This window comes from Aythya marila, assembly GCF_965140915.1.
Source record: "Aythya marila genome assembly, chromosome: 4".
NCBI lineage: Eukaryota > Metazoa > Chordata > Aves > Anseriformes > Anatidae > Aythya > Aythya marila.
In genome coordinates this window covers 32,652,472-32,674,355 of record NC_139045.1, presented here as the reverse complement: position 1 = coordinate 32,674,355, position 21,884 = coordinate 32,652,472, and the positions used below count along the sequence as shown (strand labels likewise).

The following is a 21,884-nucleotide window of genomic DNA, read 5'->3' as shown; positions in this document are numbered from 1 at the left end:
CATGTTATGAGTCATCTTCTTTATTTTCAGATTCTGGTAGAGGCCCTTGTGAATCCACCTGCATTGTGGAATGTGGAAGAACTGTGGATATCAGCTACCTGCAGTACCTGGGGGAAGCTCAGGAAGCCATCCTCCAGTGTCTGAAAGACTGTAAGGTTTGGTCTGCCTTATATGATGGAGTAAACCCCGATCCAGACACCTTTATCCAAACGCTTGCTGAGGAGAACAATACAGATGTGGAACACCCCATGTTTCGGCTCCAGCAAAGGACACCCAGCATGTGTAGCTCCTCTCACACAGCTCCTTTTGGTGAGAAGATGCAGCTGGAGCTAGAATGGGATGATAGCTATGACACAGGGATTTCTCCTGGTTCTGATGTGAGCTCGCCCCAACCGTATGATGATCTGGGGAGCACAGAGATGCAGCCACCTATAGAGCCACCAAAACACATTCAGGAGATGAAAAAAAATGCGATCATGCTCATCAAAGGATCTTATATAGAAGAATCAGACTTTCAGGATGATGTTATGGTTTACAGATTATGTGCCCAGAAGGATACTCAGGAAGATAACTCCAAGGAGAAAACTTCAAATGTAGCCAAAGAACGTCAGGTTGAAAGCCAGACTGTTGTCAATGGGCCTCTTGCAAACAGCCAGCTGGAAACGGACTTGGATGAGCACAGTAAGACAAATTCAAGCTTGACTCAAGGTGTAATGAAAGAACATACAAACCAGAAAATGGCTGAGACGGATCCACAGCCAGATTTGGAGTTGAAGCTTTCTCCTCAGGAGGCAGATCACAACTTAAGTGTAAGACTGCTGAGCACAGATGGTGAGGATTTCATTGCACAGTATGACAAAATTATTAAGGAACTGGATCCAAATAATGCAAGCTTGGAGGAGGAAAAGTTGGACGCTCCTGACCCTGTGTCTCCTGCAGAAGAGGAGGAGGACTTTGAGAATTTCTCAGCAGACACCCCGTCTGCAGAGAGTGTGTCATCTCCATTTGGCCCTAAGGAGGATCCCTCTCCCAAGCGTGCTACGAGGAGCCAGAGTGCTCCATTTACAGGTGGCATGTCCTGTTAGTTACACACACAACAAATGTGAGAAGGGATGGTGGTCAAAGGTGGCCAAACGAGATGGCACTGCGCAGTGCATGGCGCGAGCACAGCGCAAGGAACAGCCTTGGCACTAAGGAGGCTGTGCCCAAATAGCTGGGACTGGCCCAAGGAGAGCGAAGGGGATGCGACAGGGAAGTAGGGCAGAGCAGTGCAGTGACACGAAATCGTGGCTGCTCAGTTCTTTTGGGGCTTTTAGTTCTAATTGTTTAAAACCCTGCGATTATGTTGCTTGTGTCAGAGCACCGTCGTTCTAGGGGAAGCCTGGTGGTTGAAAGGGGGCCGGAGTAACTGTGCTAGCAGACAGAGCCCGGCTGAACGATGCGTTTTCCTGATGCCTTTCATCTCTGACGCTGTGGATGCGGCATGCCGCTATCCCCCCTCAGCTATTTCACATTTTAGCACGAGGTGGCAGCACGGGTGCCACGTCTGCCCGTGCCTGTCTGCGTGCAGCGCCCTGGCAGCCCGCTCCTCAAGCGCCAGGGCAGCCCTGGCTGCTGGCACGCTGCGCTGTCATGTGCCAGACAACAATTTCAGCTTGTTCTCCAGAGACTGGCCAAAGCACTCCGGAATGACAGCGCTCCTGGAGGCTGCAGCGTGCTTTTGATCTGTGCTTGTGCAGCTCCTTGCACTGCAGGCTCCCGATCTTTAATTAGGTCTCCTAGATACCACAGTAATGCAAATAATTAAAAAAAAAATAGTAGTGTGCCTGGGTTTTTCTCATCCCAAATGAGACTTCTGTAATCTGACGTCTCGTCCATTTGGAAGGAGGGGGGAAAACATTCATTTGTATCCATTGAAATGCAGCCCTTTCTGGTCAGCTGTGGCCAGCATGCCTGGCACTGTCTCCTAATTGAAAAACTCTGCCTGTTTATCCCGTCCATTTGCTATTTTCTCTGTGGTGGCAATTTCCTTGTATTAGAGGCTAATCACATTCAAACCTCTCCATTACCCATTATCTGCTGTCAAATGTAGCTCAAAAATGTTGTCCCTGTCTCACATTTTTCATCCAGTCCCTTCCTCCATTTCTTGCTTTTAAAAGCAGGAAAACAAAACCCAACCCAACCAAAAAACCACACTTTGCTCTGCATCCATAACATGTCTTACTCTTAGGCTGCTCACCTTGCTTTAGTGAAGGTCTCGGTGATCCTTGGTAAGGAATTGCTCACAAAAATGTCTCAGAAATGTGGGATTGCAGCATCCTTCAAATATATTTAATGTGGAGAGCTACATTACATATGTAGATGTCTGGGATAAAGATTTTCGGTTGCTTTCAATTTTGGGGATGATGCCATAGGATGGATGGGGCTTCCTGCTGCAGGATCAGCTAACCAGACAGAGGCTCTCACCCCCAGTAACTCTCAGCAGTGCAAAAATGCTCTCTTCAGGCTCACAGATCTATGAAGAAAATGCCCCATTGATGTCTATGTCCAATTTAAAAGTGTTTTTTTTGTTTTTTTTTGTTTTTTTTTTCTTAAAAAGAAAAATTAAATGTCCAGTATAAGGTTAAAAACTTAAAAACCACAATCATCCCTGTTTGCCCTGGAGCAAGGAAGAAAGTGATGTTCAGGAACTTAGTGCATCACAGTTTTTGTTTTCTCCATCCATCAGTGCTTGACTTCATGGCCATGTGGCGATGAAGTCAGGAAAGGAATATGTTTTTGTTATTTTCATTGGTTTACTCCACTTCTTACCAGGCTTGCAAATTCTTAGTTCCTCTGATTTGTATTCTAATGATTTCTTGAAGATACATCACTCTACCACTGAGAATTTCATGTTGGTAACTTCTCTCAGAGTGGCACGCAGCATTTGTTACAGATGTCTAACTTCAGCTTTCCCTGCTCAGACCTGAAGTTTGACCTACAGGAGAGGAACTGTGAGCTACCTCAGCTGCCTCCACTGCAACCCCTCCTGAGAGAGGAGAGCTCCCGTTGCACCGTGGTCCTCAGGAGCTCTGTGGAAGTGTCCCCACGGACAGGAGAGCAGCAAGCAGTGGCTTATGTTGGGACAGGAGGAGCCTACCCAGAAGTGCCGGTGGCCTGCGCCTTGTGCTGGGGCCTCGGGTGGCTGTTCAGCGTTTGTCGTGCTGTCACCCTGTCAGCCAGGGGTGCCCCTGGTTTCCCCGAGGGGTTGCACACGCAGTCGTGTGGCGGGGCTGGCTGCGGGCCGAGGGCTGTTCCCAGCGCTTTGCTTGTGATCAGGGCACCCCTCCAGCACCCCCCGGCAGTGCCACCCAGCAGCGCCTGTGATCTGGTGAAAGGCACGCTCACCTTCAGACAGCTTTGTTAAGCTTGAGCACTACAGGGCTTGGTACCCTGGCGGTAAATGCCTCTGTATATCAGTGGTTATCCTCCAGCATGAATGCACAAGCTAAAGCTATTATTTATTGCTGACATTTATATGATAAAGACTACTTTTACAAATAATTTTGCTTATAAATCTATCTTAATATCTTCCCTGCTTTGTGTGACTGTTCGCAGTGCTGAAAATGCATTTTCTTGTGATGTGAGCTATTGCAGGTTTTGATTTTATGTTTAGAGTAGCATTTTTGTATTTTCTTTACAAGAGCACAGATTTTTGATAAGACTATCTGGCTGTAATTTACTTTGCCGAGTCCTTCTGTGGAAATAAGGCACAATGCCAGTGTAAAGGACAGATTGTTCAGTGGTACCATCCTGATTAACTTCAAAAGGCATGGAATGACAGACCATAACACATGAGGCTAAATCCTTATTGGCATATGTAAAGTAGAACGGTTGTGTATGTTAAATATGCTGTTAATGCAAGTGGCTAGCTACTCAACTGCTCCTACTCATGAAAGCTTTTAACATCTCTGTTAACTCTATTTTGTCTGTTCAGTTATGTTTGTTGTTGTGTTTTTTTTTTTTTTTTTTTCTCCTCGCTGTCTTTAATTAGCATGTAGGAGGTCTGATTTGGTTGGTTATAATGATCAAAGTTCCTTTTCCATGCTTATTTCCTGGATCTTAGGATTTTTCTTCTATGAAAACAAAGGCATTGGTTCCTTCTCCTTTTCTTTCAGGACCGTTTATCAGCGTGGTGTTGTCGAAGCTGGAGAACATGCTGGAGAATTCCTTGCATGTCAATTTGCTGCTTATTGGGATTATTACTCAGCTGGCGAGTTATCCACAGCCTCTTCTTCGCTCCTTCCTGCTCAACACCAACATGGTGTTTCAGCCTAGCGTGCGCTCACTTTATCAGGTATTTGACCACCAGTCATGCCTATAGGAACGGTGTTCTTGGTGTCTTGTTAAACTTTACTTCAGGTCTTTTCAGTTCCACCTGCTCTTCTCCCACCTGAGAGCCTTGCATCCCATTTCAATGTTTTAGTGATCTTTTGTGCAAAGAACTGGAAACTCTTCATGGCCATAACTTTTGTTGCAACTCTTCTTTAATGCATATGGAGAAAGGCTGAGCATTCAAGCTGTGGTTGCACAGGGAGCAAGGGAGTAAAAAGTGATTGTTGCTCTTCTTTTGGCAGGTGCTGGCATCTGTGAAAAATAAAATTGAACATTTTGCTTCCATTGAAAAAGACTTCCCAGGTCTTCTCCTGGAGGCCCAGCAGTACTTGCTTTTTCGTGTGGACATGTCTGATGCAGCCGAGGAGCTGCTAACCAAAGGTAAATGTTAACCGCACCCGGAGGAGTGCTGGGTGCAATGACTCACCAGCCACCTCTCCCATTTGCTACAGCACGATTAAAAGTAGGTGTGGTGCGTTATAAATATCATTAGCCAGATGCACTGTTCTGACTTGAAACTGATGATCCTCAGTAGGCCACAGTATAGGGATCTGTTTGGATATTCCGTGCTCTTTAGAAGCTTTTATTATGTCGTTGCTACAGAAAACGTCTGTTTAAAGGAGTAACAAAATCAGCTCTTGCTTGGCTTGCTGTCAGTTTGGCCGTAAACAAACTTGCTTTCAAGGCATGAGGTGAGGTGGCATATGTGCATGATTTCATTTTATTTTTAGCCTGACCTTCTGCTAGTCATTGGGTCTTTTTTTGATAAATGTAGGGAGGACAGAAATCCAGAATAAATTGGTTTTGGTAACAATTGAATAAGGCTTCATATCATAGCTTGGGCTTCAACTGAGCGAGATAGAGATGAGCCAGAAAACTTCAAATGTGCTTTCTTGAATGAAAACATAAAACATAAAAATAAATGGGGGGATATAAGTCAGGACACTTCAAGAGCAGCAGGGAGTTAAGCAGGTATTACCCCAGCTTTCCAGGGGACTTTGCAACATCTGCTGCTAGTCAAGGACAGTGTGTGCTACACCTGTCTTAACAGTTAACAGTACTTATGCTGCAGTGAGGGAAGCTAATAAAAATTAACAAAATGAAGACTCTTATGTTCTAATTAAGAAATTTCCAGAAGCAGCTGGGTTAGGGGCCCTGCCCTGGTATCATGTGGCTTCTCAGCTTGTTGCTGAGCAGGCAGGGTTGGGGTGCAGGTTTTCCTTAAAACAAATAAAAAAACGTACCACCACCACCAAAGAAAATAATTCCCATGTGATGAGAATGTGTAGAAGTTAGTGAGAGCTGTGACCAGATGTTCAAGAGATGTTCACCTGGGTTCAAGAGGCTGCATATACAGATGTTCTTATGCATCATTTGGAATCGGTAATGATCATCCTGCCTTGCCTAGACCTCTGTAAAGATGTTGTTTTCCTTGGATTTCCTTGGATTTCCAGAGGTGTGCAAGGCAGGACTTACATGCCTTCTTAATTGTGTTTTCATTTTTCAAGGCTCTGAAGAATAATTTACCTAGCTGCTAGTCAGCGTGGTGTGTGTTTGTGTGGTTTGCAGCACATCTATTTTGCAAAATTACGATCTTGCCAAGGCTGCCTCTCGAAGAATGAGCCTGTAGAAGGCACGTGCTGTAAATGAGCTGTGTGTTGCAAATATCGGGGGGGGCTTAGGCTCTGCGTTCTGGTACCATGGATTAGGAAGCCGTACAATTAGGTGATGTTGTGGCTGGCACTTGGGAGACAAGATTAGGAGGCAACATTAAATGTCCTTTTTTTCAGGTGCTAGCAGTAGGAACTTCTATATAATGCATTCCCAACAGAAATTCATCTGTCTGAGAAAACCCACAAGCCTTGCACTTAAGGGTTTTCAGTGCTGGTTAGTCGTATCTCAGTTAAATACCAGAGTAATTTGGGGCATTTATTTGTACTTCCTACATGTATTTTACGTCAGTTTTCTTCTGTGGGCTTCAGAATATGCCAGGCTGACTCATGCGGGTCATTATTTAAGATCTCAAAACAAGGCTGCTTAGTCACTCTGTTGGTACATTTTCTTCTGTCTTGTGGCAACCCCTGTAAAGAAGGCACCTCTTGACAAATGGATGGAGAGTAAATAAATGTCTGGATAACAGCAGATTTGGTTCCCAAGAAGGCTGGTGATGCAAGCAATCAAACTGTAATTCTTGGGGCAAGTTGGCTCACCAGTCCTTCGACACGCAGCAGGTCATTGTATTGATTAAAAGTGCAAGGGCAAGGCAGGAGCTGCTACGCTAATGGAAAATGAAAAAGAATGAGGAACTCGTACAGGATTCTTGTGTGGTGCTCACAGGTGACATTCAAGCTAATAAGGCATCAGCTGTGCTCTGGGGGTTTCTTCCCCAAACAGAAGTGATGAATAACCCCCCCAGATTTTCTCTAAAGGCCGGAGCACAACAGGCCACCTACAGAATTTGCATCTGAAAAACATGAGCCAGATTTAACGGGGAAAGCAAATGTAAACATGAAATATTCCAAAGCATTTCCCTTCTTTTGAGAGTGACAGCCTCCAAAAGCATTTGAGCAGGAAGGGCCGATTTGTTATTTTCTGCTTGCACAGTACTAGATGGTTTGCTCACACAGTAGTTGGGGTTAGGGTTAGATATGTAGAGTTTCGTGATGTAGATCCCATATGAAATGCTGCCCTTTTTCCAGTGCATTACTAACGCTGTCTCCAGAGTGCTCATTTTCTCAATTTCGTGATTCAGTTTGCATTCTGACTGCAGAAAGAAGCGGACAGTCTTGGTTGAAGAAAAAAGTCAAATCTCTGATCCCTTGACCAGCTTACTCTGCCTTCCTTTTTTTTTAATATAAATATATAAAAAGTTTAAATCAAGACGTTTTTTGTTGAACTGTGTCAATTTTGATGCTTTATGAAGGGAAGAGTTTAAGAAAAAAAAGCTTTCAAAGCACAGTAACATTCTGGTTATATTGGCTAAACTATTTAAAATACTTGATATTAATTATGAAACATTTTGAGATTGTAAGAGAATCTAAAAGAAAATCTTCAAGGGAAGCTCAAAACTTCATCTTTTGATTGTAATTCATAATTTAAGTTGTTTTTCCTCCCACAGTCAGAATTTTCCACAGAGCTGAAATTCCTGTACTGTGTCTCTAGTAGACAGAAATTTGTAGAATAACAATATGAATGATTGATAAGTCTGGAGTTGGAAGGGTTTTTTGAAACTCGAGAAAAGTACAACTCTGTTAGATGATTAAGATTAAAATTTCTTTTGAGTAGTTGAAAGCTCACAGTGATTCCACAATGCCGGAGGAGAGCTACGGGAAAGAAACCCGAGCGCAGAGCTGTTGAACAGAGGAATTGCTCTGCCACATTGAGGGAGGCGTTCACCTGGGGTACCCCCATTAGCTGCTTGCAGATGTTTCAGAAAAAGGTTCATGTAACCTGGGACTGAATTGTTTTAGTATAAACTGCATGTGCTTCAAGGGAAACCTCTCCTTAATGCAGTCTTGTGGTGTTGGGCTTGTCTGCGGTACGTGAGTTAATATGACAGGGTGGGTTTTTGTTTGTTTCCTTGGTTGGCTCTAGGTTTTGTGTGTGTGTTCAATTATTTGCTTATCCAACTAATGGGAACATCCACTTGTAAGTCAGGCAGGATGCTAGCTGGCTGAGATCCTGGCCTCAGTGACATCTTGTGGCACGGAGTTCTGCAAGTTCATTTTTCTTTGTAAGGTATTTATTTCCATCAGTGTTAAATTTTGTCACCTTTTTAGTTTCGCTGAATAGCATTTAATTAAAGTGGAGTTCTGCTTCAGGATGAAACAAGGAGCACTTGATTGAAATTTAAGTGCTGCTGTCTCTGTAATTCCATGCGTCCTGATGTTTGAGCCCCGATCCCCTGAACTCTGGCATCAGAGATCATATAGCTCTAATGCCCTGCAGATCACATGGTGGTTTTCACTTGTTCTTTTTTTCTTCCTTTTTTTTTTTTTTTTTTTAAATATTTAGCTGCTTTACAGGGAGTATAAGTAAGTATAGTTGGCAAGAGCTACAGCTGTAGGAAAATCAAAATTTCAGAAGTTTTTTCCCTTAGTTTCCAGCTTGCTTTAGATTCCCGTGGCAATTTTGATAGCTTGGCTTCAAGCCCACTTACACAGTGATTCATGGGGGGAGGAGAGAGCCAAGTGGAGCCGAGTGATATTTTGATCTGGGGGAGGGCCAGAGTATAGTATTTTAAACTGAGGAAACCATGCTGGGTCTAATGGTAGATATTATCTATTTCATAAAGTAAATCCATATTACTCTTTCCCTTGATGACTCTTCTGCCCACATATTTCTCTCATCAGAGCTGCAGCTGAATAATATATAACCTGGGGAAAGACGGCTAATAAAAAATGCAGTAGAAGCAGGCCATGTAGAACTTAAAAACTTTGGATTAGCGAAGTATCTGCCTCTGCAGTCCGGGTACTGTAAACTCCAGCTCTGAACGCAACCCTTGCAAACTGTGTTTGGTCGCTGTACAAATACCGTGTGCTTAACATACTAAGTCCTTTTTTTTTTTTCTTTCTTTTCTGTCCCTCCCCACCCTCTTCCTGGCTTTAGGTAACGTCCAGCACGGCAGCAGCACAGGGAAAGGAAGGAACCTCTCAGAAGCTTCCCCGGCTGTACTCCAGCCTTTCCTGGGACATAAAGGAAAAAGGGGCCTGGCTCATCCCGGCCTTCCTGCGCACGTGAGGAATGCTGTCCTGGCAGCTGCCCTCTTCCCGGAGTTCCTGAAGGAGCTGGCAGCTCTTGCGCAGGAACACTCCGTTTTATGTTACAAAATACTGGGGGATTTTGAGGATTATTATTAGGAGGGTTTTTAAACATGGTTTTAAAATGCTTTTGGAGTTCAAACAGATTTTTTTTTTATAATGCAAAGCTGCTTACAAAAGAAGGTTGTGCTTCAATATTTCCTGAAAATACTTGATTTGGAGGGGGAAGAGAGAGGCAAAATGTCATTCCACATTACCTTAGATTGGGTCTCATAATTTCCCTCTGTGCTACATAACTTATTTTAGAGATCCCTGATACTGGTCTTAATGCAGCTTCCGAGTTCCTCTTTATGCAGCTGCACTTCTTCAGTGTCACTGACTCCTGTTGAATTTCTGCAATAGGCACTCGTAGGTTGGCTCAGTGGCAAATGTTTTAGCTTGTTCTGCTCCAGAAATATTCTTTTCAAAAGCCTGTCTGACAATGGTTTGTCTGGAAAAACGTTGCTCCATGGACAAAGTTTGGGGCAAAATCTGCACAAGTTCCCTTTCTGTGAGGGGCTGTGCTTCTCCATGTCTCTGCCCTCCTCCCCCCTTCCTCTCCTTCTCCCTGAGACGGGGTTCTTACCAGTCCACCTCCGAAAAGCCCTCTTTGACTGGTGGCTCAGGTTTGTGAATTCAAGTGATCTTATGTGTGTGAAACCCGTGACTAGCCGAAAGCAGGTGCCGGACCCTACACATACCGTGTTGCCTTATGTTGCAGACGGATCTGCAGCTATCAGCTGTTGGTCTTTGAAGTCAAATGAACTGTGTAAGTGGATGTGGATTGCAGACTGCCTGGAATTTTCCTTGCAGTTTCTCAGCATTCTTTGATAACTGCTGCATTGCTACCTAAACTCTCAAGCATGCCTTATTTAGTAAGATTTGCACAAAGTACAAAACAAAACGTGTCTATGCAAGTGGTGATTAATTTGTAGTTTGTTTTTATGCTTATTTTAATAAGCTAAGGAAAGGTATTCAATATCTTTCAGTAGTATTAAAAGGACAGCAGGCTGGTTTTGTCCTTTTTTTAATGAAAAAGGTTGGCTTGCTCCTGAAAGCTGTTCTGTTTTATTGTTCATTTTTTTTGGTTAAGGGAAAGTTGAATACTGTTTGTTTACTTTTAATTTAGGTGTTGACTTTTCCTAATATTGCACTTTTGGGATAGCGAGGGGAGGACCAGGCTATTCACCAGCTGCAGAAAAGGAAGCGGTAACAGGGAAAGCTGTCTGCTGGTGACTAACTGCTCGAGAAAATTCTCTTCCGTGAGTAATGGGCTTCATTAGAAGAACCCAAGCATGATGAATTGGTGCATCACCACTGCATTCCATCTTATCTCAGTAGCATAATTGTGCTTCCACTCTGCTCTAGCTGGCTACATAAAAGGGTGTTTGGCTCAAGAAAGTCTTAAACCCCCTTTTTCCAGGAAAGAAACTTAACAGCCTCCCCAGAAAACCTGAAGAACCAGAAATCGGAAATAACACTTGTGTGTGTTGGTTCCGCTCACTGTAATTCCGTAAGACTGGGATACTTCAGTCAATCACACCCCAATTTCCATACACATCTTCTCAGCGATTGCTTGGGGAAAGCTTATGGTAGTAAGAACACTTGGTTAAAAACAAAACCACCCCAGAAGAGTGTAATTAATTACAGATCAATTCTTGTGGACCTTGCAGTGCAATTTAAGCTCCTAAATCCTTTAGATGCTTGTGAAAAAATTGTACCTTTCATCTACAACTGTGAGAAGCATTCATTGTCAGACTGCTGGAGGCAATTCTAATGAAAAAAATCCCAAAGTGTACCTCTAACAAAATCACCTCAAGAATTTCTCTGGGTCTGTCTTTGCTTGTTTGCTGTACAGTCTTCACTTCGACCGTGGCTGGGGGCCATGTTGCTTCCTGGCTGATTCTCTGGTTTGCTTTCACTTCTAACTTGTCTATTTTTTTTTTTTTAAGCACCATTGCATTGCCATCCTGTAAATCACCTTCTGACCTCCACGTGGCCCTGTTTCACTTCACAAGCTTCTGTGGAAGCTGAAGTCAAAGCTGTGTTCTTTTTTTTTTTTCTTTTTTTCTTAAATCTCAGTTATCCAGGCTTGGGAGAGCTTTTCCCTTCTCTTTCTTTTTTCCCCTGCATTGCTGTTGTGAATGAGAGATGAGCTAATTAAGATACTTTATGTCATCCTGGGAAATGGTGGGCTCTTCCTCCGCTCCTGCTATTACCCGAAGTGCTGTCTTTCACGCTGTACTCACGCTGTCTTTCATGCAGGCCGGGCCTGAAGGAGTTCTGTGGCATTGTGTGGAGTGTTTCAGCATTGTGGGTGTAGGGCAGGGCGTGCTGTGCTCCTCGCCTCTTCTGGTAGGAACTTTGTGAGCAAAAGAAAAAGACCTGAATAAACGTGATCAGCTCACTTCTAGTGGTTCAGAATCATGTGCTAGATTGCAAAAGTAATCCAATTGTTTTTTAAAGGAGGATTCCTTAAAAAAAAAAAGAAAAGGAAAATCAATTCTGCAGACAGATGCTCAAGGCAGTGAGCTTACTCTGTGAACCCTCCCTTCCCTTGTTTTTATTCTGAAACAACAATCTTTGTTCGCTGGGTAGGAGCGATTTCTTTTGAGATTGTTATTTTAACTGGTGTTTTCAACAAACCTGCAAAGTCACGGCAGTGTTAATCTCAGCAGGGCTATTAAGCTACATGGGGATTTTAAAATCTGGACTGCTCAAAAAAGCACCTGTAAATTTGAGAGAGGGGAGGATTTTCCCTCCTGGAAGAGGATAAAGTCAGCTGCAGGAGGATAAAGACAGCCAATGGAGTGATGTGGAGGACTTCTTGCTGAAAGGTCACAACTGTTTGTACACAGTGTCCCCTTGTAAGAGGGAAACCTGCCTGTCAGCTCCCCAAAAGGGAGAGCTGGATGAGTGCAGTGACCCTGGCTTAGGACCATAAAAATGACCACTGTATGTGTAACATTGTATTTCTTGGTTCCTGAGCTAAGTGGGGCTTGCAGCTATGACTCAGCTGTGACAGAAGCATAATGTCAGCACCCAGTGAAAAAATATTGGCAGGAATTACATCTTCCTGTCTTCAAAATGCAGAACCTGTGATTTATCTTGAAAATGTTGATCCTTAGAGATGAATCACCTTTTTGTGCATAAGTTCTTCAGCTAAATGCTTGTTTAATAAGCTCCTTCCCTCCAGTTAGATAATGTATTATCCCGTCTCTCACCAACGAGACATCTTTTTTTTCAAAACAACAAAAAAAATTAATAAATTATGCCTCTGGTCTCTGCAGTCCAGCCGGTACTGCATTGGAGGACACAGTGTTATGTTGCTCTTTCCAGGAGGGAGGCGTTCCACGATCTGGATCTCCCCACGCTCACGTGTGTGTCGCTGGAGTAGTCCCCTTCTGCACGTTGTCTCAGCATCGGTCATGAATGAAGTGCCCTGGGGTTGGCAGATCTATTCCAAAACCTGCAGGTGGTGGCTCAGTGATACCAAAGCTAATTTCCAGTCTCCTCTTATACGTTTCAAACTGTGACTGCCACATTTTCAATGATGCAGCTTTTCAGAGTGGTTTTAAGCTGTTCCGCTCTAGCAAGGAATCTTTCCTGCTCTTTGAATCTGCTATTTTCTTGCAACCTGCCTATAAGGTGAGCACTTTGTGTCTTAAAACAGCTGCAGTCATTGTCCTTTACCTTTGACCCGTTTTGGATGCCCTGTAGTTTAGGCTCAGCACACACACATGTTTCCTGTTGGGCTGATGCACTCAGCAGCTTTCATTCTAGACAGTATCACCCTTCGTATGTACTGATCTCTGAACACACACACACATCAGTTGCAATTCGTGTGCTGTGTTGTTGGCCCTGCTTAAATTTGGCTTTCCCCTATGTGCCGTAAAGGAAAATCTGGGATTTTAAAGGAGACTGAGGTGTTGATTGGCGTTGCAGTTCCAGGTGTGAAAGATGCACTGCCGTGTTTGTGCAGGTAACGGTGGGGCTTCCTGCACTTGCCTGCTGTTTTTACCAAGGCTGATAAATTTCCTGGAATGGAAGAAAACCCCAGTGATTGGGGGTGGACTGGAGACATGGGCAGGAGCCTCGCTTTTGAATGGGAACAGAACTGGCAGGCAGTAAGGCTGAGCAGTGCTTCTGCCACCAGCACAACTCTAATTGCTCTTTGGCCCAGGCACGATGCCTGAGTGGTCTGCACGCTCCTTCTGAGAAAAACATTTGCAAACAAACTTACTGCATCCTGCCGAGTCCAAGCATTTAGGTTCAAGAGGTTAAGTCCTATTTACCAAGAGAAGCGGACCATCTAGCACAGCGTACAGGCATTCGCTCCCCTTTTGTGTGCTGTGCTTATGCCTCGCAGAAGGCTTCATGCTTCAGGAAGGTTTTTCAGCTCCTCTAGGAAGCTCTAAAATCTCAGGGTTGAGAGGAAAAGGATGGGAGCTGTGTGATTTGGCGCGGTGAAATTATGTCATTGTATCACTTAAATTTGTAGCCACAGCTCCTGTTTGAGGGCAGCTTGATTTAATAAGCAATTTACTGTGCTGTATTTACTGAAATTGCTATGTCATGCCTGCAGTTTTTATGACAGCTCCTATTAAGTTTGTAACATTTAAACTGCACCTGCAGTTATGAGAGAATACTGGCGTTTTCTTCTTTCTTTTCTTTTCTTTTGACTCCGATGCCTCTGGCACAGTACAGTAACGTTGCTGCTGTGTCTAGATCTGATTTAGCTAATTACAGTATGTTGTTCTTGCACGTTTTGAACATTCCCAGCAGAAACAGGGTACCTGACACCCAGGCTGTGCTGGCTAACGAGCAAACCCAAGGTAAAACAGCGCAGATTAGCAGGGGGCACTTGCATCTGTGTGAAACGCAGCAAAAATTTACATTTGTGTTGTCTTCACTTAACAGGGACCAGAAAGAAAAAGCTCATGGTAAACTTGAAAAAATGGATCTGACAGTATCCTGTGGTAACTGTCCAGTTGGGTAGTGCTGCCCAGTCATGTTTTGGACCAGAACCGTGTGAAGGAGGGTAAAAATTGCTCCTTGTTAGTGTGGTGTCAGATTTGCATAACGAGGTATTCAGATAATAGGACAGCAGTGCCAGCTGTCAGGCCGAAGGCAGCCAGGGAACGCAGTGCTACTTCGGTGACTTTGTTAGCTGTGAAAGCCCGACTCTGAGTAAATGTACTTAATTTTTCAGGGGCCCCCAGCTTTTCTGAACACGTTGTGGCCCTGCATCAACGTGCTTCATTTGTTACATGCCCAGTTGGAAGCCTCTTATTTATGAATAGGAGCATTACTTGTATTCTTAAATGTGTAGGTACTTAGAGTGGCGTTTTGTTGCTGACTGTGCAAATCTTCTTTTTGTTCATTGATTATAATGGTTCTTGTGTGGCAGCTGGATTAAATTAAGACTGAAGTCTCTGGGCTTAAAGCCCTGATGGAACTTTTGTGCAAAGCCTGCAGTTCTCAACCAAATAACTTTCTCTGGCGCTTCGGCAGAATGCCTGCATACAATTAGGTATTGTGGCCTGAATACCTGCAACCTTCCAGTTCCGACGAAGCCAATTCCATAGCAGCTGTATTTTATTGCAGTCTGCTTCAAAAGCAACTAGCTTGGATTCGGACCAAAAAAATAACGAGTTAAATCCAGGACAGCTAAACTGCGTTTGGCTGAGTGCTGCTGCGGCAGCTTGGCCAGGGCCCGGACAAAATGCCATCCTGCCCGTCCTCTGAGGGCAGGGAGCGGTGCTGGCTCCTGGCACTCCCTGCTGCACCTTGAGCCGAGGCCTCGTGCTGCTCCAGGTGCTTCCCCGTGTACAGGCGTCGGTCTTAAAACTCCAGCGTGGTAACAGCGGGGTCTGAGCGCCTCTAAGACCAGTCTGAAACTAAAGGCTTCAGGAATGAGGAGGCAAAATGCAACTTGCTGGTGGCTATGCCAGCTTTGTGGGTGTAGCTGCTTGAGGTAATTGAAGCTGTGGTTGGTGCGGCAGTGTCAGGAGAGCTCTTGCTTTGGGCTTACGCGTAATGGCTGTGAGTGGAGGGAGCACTCCCTGGAGTGAAACTGTTGGAAGGACAGGAGGTGAGGGCCCCTCTCCACCTGTACATCCAAACAACCGTGTAACGCCTGAAGGCCCCACAGGAGATCTGGGGGCTGGGACTAAGTGCCTGCGAGGGCTGGCCCAGCACTCAGTAGGACCGCACACAGCTGCATTGCCCCCTGAACTGAACTCGCATCCCTCTCGTCTCGTGGCAGCAGCCGGGCACTCCTGCTGCCCACTGAAGCTCTGCTGTAGTGCGGTTAAATTCAGGCTGTACAGCCAGACATTGTGAGTTGGAGCACAGTCAGAAAAGGAGGAGCATTCCTGGCGGCGCTGTGTTCCTGCTGCAGTGACCCCTAATTACGGGTCTGGCTCGGCCCAGAGACTCTTCTGCCTGGAGTTTAAATTTACCATCACGATGGGCAGAAAAACGCACAGCAAATCACAGGCCTTGACAACTTAGGACTTGGGATTTTATTGCCTTCCTCACACTGTGTAGCAATATCATTTGCTCTTTCTCTGTGTTTTATATGAAAGTTTGCCACATCTTGCAGGGGAGCAGGGAAGAGATTTGCACCAACCAGCCAGCCCAGTGCAGGCAACCTCCTGAGTGTCCAGAGGGATAAATCTTGACCTCCTGTCTGCGGCAGCTTGGTTTTATGTGCCTGTTGTGTGAAGCATAATATAACAAACTTCGGGGTATTTGTAAACAGCATTACAAGGAAGATGCAGGCAATGAGGGCAAAAAGACTAGCGTGCTGTTCTGCCTTCTACCCTGAGCAGTTTTAGAAGAGAGAGTTGAGGGAAAACCTAACTTGCTTAAGAGAAGAAAAGCCACTCTACATGTCAAGCATACACACAGGGACATAAATTACTGAGAAGGTGCTGCTGAGGTCAGTGATTGTGAGAGTGTGTAGGTAGAGGGGTGCTCAGAACAGAAACGAGAACATTGCAGCGTGCTGACGCCATGCCACAGAGTGGAGAGGGGCTGCAGTGAAAGTGCAGTGTGAATATTCTAGCTGTAAATTTTTAGTTAAGGCTCCTATCATATGCTTCTATTTTTAACACAGTTAAAATTAAACTCTGCAGCCAAGGCTGAGCGCTAGAAATTCTTTCTTCGCTACTTCAGCTTTGCCAGCATCTTTTTTGTCAACTTTCTTCTCCTCTTGCACAGCCCCGGGTACGGGATCCCTCAGCTATAGGGGATGGTAAGTATCATCTCTCCGCCTCAGGGGTGACCTCCTAGAGGACTTTCATCAGCGGTTAGATGAGCTTGTCATGACAGTGTCTGGTGTCAGCTTTTAATTTGCGAGCATTTTCCTCGTCCCTCTGTTCATGGACGGCTACTGCTGAAAATCTGCACGAACCTGTCCTTAACTCACCCCGCCTGCTGCTGTTGCCCAGATGGCACCTGCACTCGGTAGCTCAGGGAGCCCTGTCATGGCTGTGCAAGGCTTACCAGTTAGGGGCAAAGCCCCCACCTTAATTCTCGAGTTGAGTTCCTAGCCTTGATACAACTGTGTTTAAAACAGCCTCTGAACCCTTCATCGCCAGGTTCTGCATTTTATCTTCCTGGACCTACCTGTCCTCTGGTTTTGGGGATGGTTGCTTTTTATTATTATTATTTATGTAGTCTTTGCAATAGCAGATACAGAATTCCGTGAGGCTACTTCTGTCTTTTAATGTGCTTTGCAGAGTATTGCTATACACAGCTAAGCCAAAGCTGCTCTTGTGCTCAGTATGAAGTTTACTTCTGGGATGTTTAGAATTTGCCTTTAGCTCCATTTAGGACACAGTGTGGTGGTATGAATTTTGGTTGTATGGGTTTGCTCAGGATGGCGGGGTGTGACTGACGAGCCCTTTACCACAGGCTGCCGTAGTCAGAACCACGTGAGCTGGCCACGCTGAGCTTTCTTACCTCTGGCTCCTGCTGCCAGCTCAGACTGCTTCGAAGCTGATAGCTGCTATCTCCACGAATGTAAAAAAGATCCATCATCTTGAACTGCTCTGACTCAAAAACACTTCTCTTCCTATCATAAAGAAATTTACATTTTGTGTGTGTCTGCAGAAGACTTGTTTAAAAATTCAACAAGTGACTGGTTCTTAATATAGTTCAAAATTTATAGGCTGTGGCTGATCTTTACCTTCCCTCAAAGAGAAAGAATATTAAAATTATCCCTTTCTATCTTACTAGTTATCCACTGTGGCTGGCAGGTGGAGGTGAAAAATAGGTTGAGACTTAGAGTAAATCCAATTCAAGACCTAATGCTGTACTCATATAGAACTTGGCTCATGATTTTTAACAGATTTTGTACTGTATTAACAAAGTCTAGTTATTTAGGAAAAGAGTGGGTACAAAGTTATAACCATTGAAAAGAAAGACATTTACCAGCAGTAGCCATGCTACAGTAGTGGAGTGCCTTCCCTCTCTTAAATACAGCTTAATTGTTACTGTCCCAAATGCAGTGTTGTGCTTCTCAACTCTTTATTTATTTTTCAAGAGGCACCCACTACTATAGAGGATAAACTCAGCACAACAGCATCAAGCTGTACAACAAAAAGCATTAACCTTGGAGGACAACCTTTTGGAAACAATTGTGGTTTTTTACACCCAGGAGTACCTTTAAATTAGGATTTGAGATTTCACACAGAAGCCCTTGTGCCTTTTGGGTTCTTCCTGCCGTGGCAGGAGTTGAACAGACCTCCAGTTCTAAAATGTAAAGTTTGCTGTATAGTCTAAACCTTGTATTAACTGAAAGCTTACACCACTGTGTAAGAGAAAATGGTACTTCTTGCTCATGCTATGAAAACATAGTAAAAACTTTTGTGTGACTGTCAGGCTACAAGAAAATCCTGGTTTTGTGTTTTTGTAAGGGTCATGGTTTTTGATTGCAACCATGTTACTGCTTTTTGTCAGCTGTATGACTTTTTAACTGTAAAGTTATTTTTATGTGAATTCTGGGTATACATTTTATTCATTAAATGTATTTGAAAGCCGTAGTTTTTTTCTGTCTTCTAATTCAGAGTTCAAAGGTGAACCGTGAGCCAATTTGTGCAGAAATCTTCTCCTTGAGACAAACGTTAGCAGTGATACTCATGAGAATTATCTGCCATCAACCTAGCCTGAACTAGCATTGCAAACATCACCTTTGCAAAAGGTGACTAAAAGCCCGGAGTATACCTGCTGCATGTCTTCTGTGGCAACATGTGCCCAGGGGGCACCTCTCCAGGAACAATTCTGAAGAAGCATCTCTGGGGTTGGAGGTAAATATGGTCTTTAAAATGTACCATTGAGCAGCCTCCAAAAGGGATGTAAGAACTCCAAAGAGCCCCCTGGTGCTAAATGGGATTTCCTGCCCTCCCACCTGTAAATTTGAATGGCTGCCCCTAGTTGGGCTTCTTGTTAATGGCTTGATCAGCTAAAGGATTTAAATATGTCAATGAGTTGGGAAGGGGAACTTAACTCTAGGACCATGGACTTCAGTGGACTTCTTCAGTGGACTTCAGGACTTTGTCCTTGTCCCGTACCTAAGAAACCAGGAAGAATGAGGGCAATGGCACTTTTTTTTAATTCCCTCTTCTGCTAGGCATGCAGGCACATGCGGCCATTCTTCATTAGTCCTAGGTGTTTTGATTGTATCTACTAGTGTGCTCCCACTAATTCACAATGGGTTCTTAGTATGTACCACCAGGTTTATGCATTCAAGAGCTGTGAATTGCCCATCTCAGGATGCTAGAAGAGCTCAGTTTACACTTGCTTTATTACAAAACTAACGAATACAACTTACGCTCTGTATACTCACAGACTTTTCTGGGAACTTGTTCCCTGTGGCTGTCTGTAAATTACATTTCTGAATGCCCCACCAAAGTGGAGGACATGTAAACAACTCCATCATCATCTGTTGAGGTGGTCTTTCACTCATCTGCCTTTGGCTGATGCAGCTGGGAAGGCAAGAAAGTAATGCTCCTTGCAGCAGAACCGACCTGGGGCACGTAATGCTGCCACACAAGGAGGCACCACAGTTAGTTAGCAGCGAACCACACGGGATGAAGCGTGTCTTCTGTAGACAGTTGTGCAGTTTTCCCTTGTGGCTACTCTGACAGCTTCTTCTCTAATATTTGCTTCACCAGAACAGGATTGGATCGGCCTTGGGTTGCTCTTTGAACCAGTCCAATTAACTTATTTACGACTTTTTGATTTCCTGCTTTTATCGCCATAACCTTTAAAAGAACAGATAAACACCATTGTTACTGGAAAACAGCGTCTTCACTCATTCATTGCCAAATCATGAATATTTTTGTCCTTTAAGACAAAACCTAAAGGTTTGTCCTTTGTCCAGCATGGTTGAACACTATATTTTGGGGCTAAGCTGTTATTTATAAAAACTGCCTTCAGCTTTGCAATAAGTTCCTGCTCTGCTCCCCTGAGAAAACAGCAAGTCTCTGCAGCAGCAGGGCCTTACAACTAATAGAAAGATTTGTTCTTATTGAAAAAGCCAGAGAACATTTTTGGATGTAAACAAGGTCTGCAACTTGAACAGTTGACTTCCTGGAAAACAGCAAGAAAAATGAGATAGAGCCTATTAGCAAAAAGAAGCCTATCTTATGTTTTCTTCAACATACTGGTCAGGTATAATAATTTGCATCGAATCACAATCTATTTGATATTTGTGAGGTCCTTCAAGAGCAGACTCAGGTGGTTTGGTAACAGCACGTTGTTTCCTTTAAGCAAGGAATCCTTTGCAAAAAGCAAATATGGCCTCCTGTCAGGGAGGTGGTTTTCGGTGCACAATTACCTGCAAAATATCAAGGCCATGTTTAAAACCTAAGTAAAGAAGCTGTGGAAAAAAGTATTGAAAAAATTACTTTTGGACATTTCTAAGTGATATGCTACTGCTGAAACACAAGCTTCTGGTCTTCATACTGTTTGAGTGGCAGGAAGACATTCCCTACATTGTCAGAATTACTGGGCAAAACACGATAGCTTCAATTAACCTGGACGCTGTATTTACAGACATTAAGGGAAGGATGGCTAACATATGAACCACCAACTGTGACAATGCTGAGCGCAAATGCAAATACGGCTGCTCATTAGGGTATCTGAATTATTGGCAGGCTAAAATCTTCTTGGTATCGTCACAGTATGGAAAGGACTCATTACGCCTTCCATGCTAGGAATTCCTTATACAGGGGAGAGTACGGTACAGCCTGGATGTTGTGTTTTCATGAACTGCTTGGTGTCGCTTTGAACAACTTTGTCGAGGTTAGTTCTTTTTAAAGAAAGTTGCTATCAGAAAGCAAGGCATACTTTTTTCCCCTGGCAAGTACTCAGCTAACTATTTTGTCATGCAAGCTCTTGCAGCAATTTGAAGTAGTGAATTACAGGGCTTCAAGGCAGCTGTTGCTGTAGTGAAAGATCACCTGGAAAAAGGAGGGAAGTGAGGCCATTCTCCTGCATTTGGCTTGACTCAAACAGGGGAAAGCAGAGAGGAATTATATTCTCAGGCAAGGCATTATTATTGAAATGGGAGTATAGTTATGGACCTTCAGCTTCTGCACTTCCCAATCAGTTCTAATGTTTTTTCTATCCACACTTGTGCTTCTGCTCTAGCCAGAAAATACAGGAGCACTTTTATCAGGCTCTGCAAATAAGTCAGTCTGATGGAGGTCACGCCGACCTACTGCAAGCTCATTTTCTTTATCAAAAGCTCTTGCAGAGCTGTTAGCATCCCCCAATGAGATCTGGGGTGGGTGGTATTGTTCTCAAAAGATGTTAATGTCTTTTTTCCAAATGGCAAATGTATCTAGACAATGTTTATAGTAGAAGCAAGCTATTCACTTCTGCCTTTACATTTTCCCTCCACAGTACATCTAAGCACTTGTTTTCATTTTGTTTTTTATAAAGCAGATGTTAGACTCTGTCAGGATTCCTTCCCACTCCTCCCCTTCAAGATCAACACGTACTTTTTCCCCTTTTCCTGGCTCAGAGCATGTGAGCCTGATGGCCACGCAGGCTGCTGCACGTCCTTTGATGGGGATGGGGAAGAGCTGAAACCCTGTCCTGAACACACTGCAGCACTTGTGCTGCTGCCACAGCCCAAGCGCAGGCCAACAGAGCTGACAGCAGCCCTGTTGCAGCACACGCAGCCCCCTGAACCCACAGGTGCTGCTGCCACATGGGGCCGGCTCCTCCCCACCCCACAGACAGCGCCAGGCAGGACAGCAAGCGAGGCTTGCCTCTGGCACTGAGGGAAGGTGGGGACATGGAGAAGAGACAGAAACAAGTGAAATTTTGGCCCTGCCAGTTCTGATACTGTCTCTAATCCCGTAACATATGCCTTGCTGGTGGATAGCCTCAGTCTTCAGATTCAGAACAGCGTAGTGCTGTTGCTCTAATATCTCAAGAAATGACATAATGAGAGTTACGTGGCCAAGTGGCGAGGTCAGGTTAAGGCCAGTACACTGCATAGGTGAAGACAGAAGGAAAGCCCCGTAGCTTGGCTTCCTTGCATTAAATTTTTATGGTTTCATAGAATGACTTAGCACATTAGCCAGACTGGTAATTTCTTCTGCTGATCATTTTGTGTAAGCTTCAATTTCCAAAGAAACACTTAGTAAAATAAGAAAGGAGAAGAAAAGACATGATCATAGCTGTGCA

At 44.2% G+C, this 21,884-nt stretch overlaps 2 protein-coding genes across 7 annotated transcripts in view; one reads left to right on the top strand and one right to left on the bottom strand.

Moving 5' to 3' along the window:
- Positions 1-18,226, top strand: part of FHIP1A (FHF complex subunit HOOK interacting protein 1A) — a 94,263-nt gene extending 76,037 nt beyond the window's left edge. For all 6 annotated transcript variants that reach the window (XM_082759445.1, XM_082759443.1, XM_082759444.1 and 3 more), the window contains 4 exons: positions 31-1,068; positions 4,158-4,336; positions 4,617-4,755; positions 8,983-18,226. In XM_082759445.1, coding sequence (XP_082615571.1) covers positions 31-1,068; positions 4,158-4,336; positions 4,617-4,755; positions 8,983-9,233 — 1,607 coding nt within the window. In that variant the 3' untranslated portion in view covers positions 9,234-18,226. The remainder of the gene's footprint in view (positions 1-30; positions 1,069-4,157; positions 4,337-4,616; positions 4,756-8,982) is intronic.
- A 136-nt stretch (positions 18,227-18,362) lies between these two features.
- The window catches only part of GATB (glutamyl-tRNA amidotransferase subunit B), a 43,777-nt gene continuing 40,255 nt past the window's right edge, over positions 18,363-21,884 (bottom strand). The window contains exon 13 of the mRNA XM_082759448.1: positions 18,363-19,447. Within this exon, the coding sequence (XP_082615574.1) occupies positions 19,319-19,447 (129 nt within the window). The 3' untranslated portion in view covers positions 18,363-19,318. The remainder of the gene's footprint in view (positions 19,448-21,884) is intronic.